General features: G+C 35.2%; 1 protein-coding gene across 1 annotated transcript; it reads right to left on the reverse strand.

Moving 5' to 3' along the window:
• Positions 1-163: 163 nt before the first annotated feature.
• Positions 164-813, reverse strand: LOC130506952 (senescence-associated protein AAF, chlorolplastic-like; the record flags this gene model as incomplete). The annotated part of the gene is made up of 3 exons (XM_057001651.1): positions 566-813; positions 334-477; positions 164-237 (listed from the first exon to the last, which is right to left on the reverse strand). Coding segments are annotated over exons 1-3 (466 nt in total), but the record flags the coding sequence as incomplete, so codon positions are not given.
• Between the last annotated feature and the right edge of the window lie 5,168 nt (positions 814-5,981).

Below are 5,981 nucleotides of genomic sequence, written 5' to 3' on the forward strand. Positions count from 1 at the left end.
GCAATATGATGAAGGCGCTCGGCTTTTCTCTTGACATTACGATCTATTTTCTCTGTATCTTCTCTTGCCCGAGCTACATAATAAAATCCCCACAAGAACGGATTAATTAAAATGCAGTAAAACAAAAGGAAAAAGACATGACAAGATTGAATTAAGTTCATACCATCGAGTTTAAGGAACCCTGAACCAAGAATTGCAACGTCCTGACGCGCACGAGCGTCAAGTCTCATAATGCCACTGAAAATAATAAGAACATAAATCTCGACACATAAGGGACCTTCTTACACAGCTAATGTATAGTTTTATAAACGCAGAAGGATAATGTAAAAATACCGAGAGAGAAGAACAAAGTCGCTACGAGCCCTTTCATTCACAAACTTAGCATCATTAGACACATATTCCACCAAAACCTGTCTTGAGCTGCTTGTTCTCCTTGGCTTCACTTTCTTCTCACCTTCTTTTTGTACAATTTGAGAGCTGAAACATCACCAAAGAAACTCATCAGCCAACTTTGGTTTATGGAAGATAAGAACAGAAGAAAAAAAACAAAAGAGCTTTAACTTACTTAGGTGACTCCTCGTGTGGTTTAGTTTCAGTGTCTTGAGACTTTCCAAGAAAACACAAAGTAGAAGAAGATCTACGACAAGTAGTAACAAAAGTAACAGGCTTTGTACAAGAAAGACCTTGTAATTCTTCAGCAGAGGAGCTCTTTTTGGGTGAGAAAGCTAGCAAGACCCTTTGAGATCTCGAAGCACTAGCCCTCTTCGCTAAAATGGGACTACTGGGCACAACTTTGCTCACGTTAAGAGCCATAGGCATAACAAACCTAATAACTCCTCTGTAGATACCAAAAATATAAACCAAAGTAAGCAGAAAAAAAACAGGCAATTTCCACAGAGAAGCTAAAATAAAACTCAAAATTGGATTGTAAATGAAATCTAAGACAAACCCATCAAAGAAAACTCCATGATATAAGATAAGGAATCATAAAGATTGAATTTTGATGAGAAGGCAGCAAAGAGAAAGAGACTAACCTTGAGAGATAGATGAAGTGGAAAAGAGGAAATCTAAAGGGGATATATTAGAGAAGAAGACAGAGAAGGGGAATTATAGATGGGAGTGAAGATTGTAACCACAAGGGTTACTTGTGGCCCAGTGAGAGCCAACCGTACCCCGTAGGTTTCTATTTTCAATCTCTGGTCCTTGTTTTAAGTAATGGGATCCCACTCTTTTCCCTCCTTTTAATAGTTTTGGTCCCATTTCTAGAGGGTGGAACCTACTCTGATCGGTCGGTAATCGTCGAGTCAGGACTAATTTTTGAGTCCTTAAATTATTTTATTAGTATTTTGATGTTAAGAGATAAATGTAAGGACAATCTCAAATGTGTAGATTATTGGTAAAAACTTTATATTGTTTCTAAACCAAGTTCAACAACAGCATACCCATATCATTTACACTGGACAGCCTCCTCACATTAATGGAACCTCACCTATGACATTACCTCCCACAACATACCATCACACAAACGACGTACATTATCGCCTCTGCCGCAGCCATATCCAATCTATTACAATCTAATTGATCAGTATAGTTCGAGGCAAGTTCACACCGCCTGTGAAACACAGCACCGTTTTAAACACCCACCAAGTTGATTGCTTTTGCTAAATCTTCCAACGCACATGCTTCGAAGCCGCATAGCCTCAAGCAGAGATGTCTCAGGGTGGAGGTTCAAGAAAGGGTCTTGGCTATGGGAATGCCTTGCAGAGTTTCTGATTGGTGAGGATTCCGGTCTTTGAGAAGCAAGAAAGACCCGGTTTTTCTTAGTCTCAGTGGTTCTAAAGGAGCTTAGAGATGATGCATTCTTTCTAAGAACAGTGAGGAGACGTGAATCACAAGGAGCAAAAACATTGAAACATAAGATGCCATATTGAAACCACTACAAAACCAATCACCTAGCAAGAAACAGAGGTTCTGAATTAGGCTGTAGCAATCAAACAAAGATACACTATAAACCACCACTTTTCTAAACTAATTCATTCTTTAAGAGTACAAAGTATATAAAGGATGCAACTTTAGCTCGGAAAATTGAAACTGGAAGCAGGGGCTTTACGGATTATGAAAAATTCGAGATGGGTATTGAAAAATTTGCAGCATTACATGAAGAAACCAGACTAAAAAAGTTTCAATTTTTAAGCAAAGAAATTCAAATCAAAAAGCGATTAGTAAGCGACAGAGAGAGAGAGAGAGATACCTGAAGAATGTAAAGAAGAGAATAGAAGAGAGGAGAATTCACAGTTGATCGAACAGAAATAGAAGCTTAACCTTTGGATCGCGAGCGCCTTCTGAAGAGAGAGAGAGAGCACAACGGAGAGGTCCGTCGAGGGGATCCACGGAGAGGGTGAGAATCACGGAGGAGAGCCACAGAGACAGAGACAGTCAGCCACAGAGCCACGAAACGGAAAGAGAGAAGAGATGAAACGAAGAAGAAAGAAACCTCTCCTCTGTCCTCTCAAACGCCTACACGTGTCAATAAGAGTCGACACTTTTAGTCCTTAATTAAAACACGTCCTTGTGTAATTATGTATTTTTTTCTTTTTTTTTAAACCAAAATAGCTTAAGGACCAGGGTTTGGGACCCCGATAATCATGCCCTAAGTACTTTTTTCCATAGATTCACATGATTTTGCAGTACTGAACTGAGGGGGTATGAAGTAGTTACACGTAGTCGTAGACGTCATTTCAGTTTTTAATATCATGTGATTGGGGATGTTAATTATGTTACCAAGAGTGGTTGATAGGAAATGTGGATCCATGTGCATATAGTCTTTACGGCTAGGGAGAAAAGAAATTAAAATTGCTGGTACTTATAGTTGTTGAATTGATTACAATACAAAATTACAAAGCGTTTAACTAGTAACTAGATCTTGATCCGTGCGACCGCAAGGTATTTATTTTATATTTTTAGTTTTCAGTTTGTATTAAATGATATGTTTGTAATATTTGATCATAAATTTAGATCGAAAACTAATTTTTTGCAGTTATAAAAAAATAAAATTATAATTATAATAAAATATTCTTATATAAATTCAATTATCATAATTAAAATAGTATAGGTGTGGATCATAATGCTTTCGAATTCCAAATATTTGGAATTTTTATTAATATAAATTTGTTAAGAGAATAATCTTACTCGGTATTTAATTTTAAATTTTAATTTTTGTGTGTACTAAATGTTATATTTGTAAACGTAATCATATTAAATTAAGTAATTTAATAATTTTGCATTTAACGTAAAATATATCACTGATACTGGAGATCATTTAAACAAATCTAACATCTATGATTAGATGTATGTGTAAGAAATATATATATATATATATAAATAAATTTGAATAATCTATGCCAAAAACTTAAAATTAACATAAAAATTGGTTTGGTTTGAATATTAAAAGATAGTGATGGCACAATAATTTTCCTACCATATGCGATTTTTATTATCATTAAATGTGGTAAATTTAGAATTAGGAGATGTATTTATTAAACTGAAAAGACATCAATTAATAAAACTATAAATAATTTCGAAATTGATTTAATAGAGAAGGAAAATTAAATTTTATATTTGGACAACACATTAACTCAACTAAAAAAGACAAACATTAAAATAGGTAATTTAATTTATATTAAGACATCACATTAATTCAACTGAAAAAGACAAGCTTTAAAATAGGCAACTTAATTTATATTATGACATTACACTAACTCAACTGAAAAAGACAAGCATTAAAATAAGTAAATTATTTAATTTTCAGTGGCATAGTAGTGTAAATAACTTTGAAAACTTAGGGATAATTTATATTGGTATTTCTCTTTTAATAATATAGATTTCATCGTATCCAGCGATTTTTTTTTCTTTTGTCACTGCAGCGATTTGTTTTCATTTTAGGTGGACTTCTTGGTGGGGATGGCTAATTTAATGCGTTCAGCTGGTTCTTATATGGCAGGCAGTTCATTTACTTCACAAGAGATTACTTAACTAGTCAGGAGAATATTGAAGAGTCTCGGAGCAGTCGACGAGAACGTGAGACACATGTTGTCGGAGTCGGAGACAACGCTGTCGTGTAACTAAAAGTACCTCTGAAACTGAAAATGTTGGAGTTGGAGCTGAAGCTCCTCCACCAAGTCGAGAGTCCAGAGTTGGAAGGAGAAAAAGATTGTTGATAGTGGATGTGAGCCTCAAAGTGGAGATTCACCTGAAATTGAAGTTTTTTGAAGCTAGAGTTGAAATTCTTCCACTGTGTCAAAAACCTATAGTTGGAATGGAGCCGATTGCGGTGGAAAAAATATGACTTTGGAGAAGTTGCAAGAGATGAGGAAGCTGAGAGTAATATAGACAACAGAGCCAAAGATGATATTCGGGATGATGAGAGGATTCTCGATCCTTTGTCATCTAGCGACAACAAAGAAGAGGCACATCAAGAGTTTGGAGAGAATGAAGATGCATGAGTTGTTCACTTTGGAGAAGGCTTACAATTCTCATAGAATTCAAACTTGCCGTTCTGAAATATTCTCTTAAAATTAGATACAACATAGGCTTTAAAGGTAGGTGCAAAATGTTCTGACACATATGTTGATATCCATACAGAGTCTAGTGCTCGTATGAGAAAAGAAGACATAAAATACAAATAAAGGTGTATGTGAATAACTATATATGTGTTAATCATGGAGATCTAAAATGTTGAAGTGATCAACAATTGCATCATGCAATTGTTTGGTGTCAGAGTTCAGGTCAACCAAAATGTGCAGGTCGTTAGAATTTCTAGGCAGTGTTTGGTGTCGAGTTCAGGTCCGTCTTTGGTGTCGAAGGCGAGGGTGCAGTGGGGTACGACGGTTCTCCTCAAGTATGGTTGTTATCATCTCATCTCTCTTTTGACAGTTATATGCTTAAACGAAATGCAAACTTGGCAAGATCACCGATTTCAACTACTTTAAACGACGTTTCAAGATTCCGGTATATGTGGCAACAAGGTAATGTCCACTTTCGCGGAATTAATGTCAATAGAAAAGAACGGTTATTGGTAGTCTAGTGATTATCGAGCTGTCTATCAAATTGCACTGGATAGTGGTGATGTGAAACTAGATTTGTAAAATATTGATCTAGATTATTTTGGTTGAGTCTGGTTTGTATTTCGACCTTGATTTATATAAAATATATATTGAAAAAAATTTACACCATGCAATATAGGAGAATAGAAGACATAAAATGCAATTTGTATGGTTGTTCCCGGAAAAAGTTAATCCAAGACTTACAATAAAGGAGATGCTTCATAAGATCAAGAGAGAATATAATTTGGAAGTGACTGCTGTGCTGATCAGTATAGAAAGTGAGACTTGAAAGTATATTTTCAAGGATATGGTATCAAACATAGAATGAGTCAAAGTACCAGAAGAAACCAAGAAATGTGACAAGGATATAGCTTAGTAGTAACTGAGAAGAGAAGGCGTGACTGAAGGAGATACGGAAGATGGTAAACATCTATCTAGAGAGAGTGCTGGATCTTACACAAAAGAGTATACATTTCTTTCCTTTTTCTCCTCATATTCATTACTCCACTACAGCTTTCACAAAAGTGTATACACAGTAGTGTCTCTAAGTTCTTTTTACCACCACATGCTTTGAGATTTCTTTCCCGATTTATCTCTACTTTCTTACCATCTTATATTCATTACTCAGCTTTCACAAAAGTGTATACACAGTAGTGTCTCTAAGTTCTTTTTACCACCACATGCTTTGAGATTTCTTTCCCGATTTATCTCTACTTTCTTACCATCTTATATAATTAATCAAAGAAAAATTAGTCGATCATACCATATTTTTGTTTGTCGGCCATCATACGATATTAAAAAGACAACAAATTCATGTACAATGTACATACACAGCTACATGTGATTCTTTATTTTATCTAGAAAAAAACATCTAATAAA

This window comes from Raphanus sativus, unplaced genomic scaffold, assembly GCF_000801105.2.
Source record: "Raphanus sativus cultivar WK10039 unplaced genomic scaffold, ASM80110v3 Scaffold3819, whole genome shotgun sequence".
Taxonomy (NCBI): Eukaryota; Viridiplantae; Streptophyta; class Magnoliopsida; order Brassicales; family Brassicaceae; genus Raphanus; species Raphanus sativus.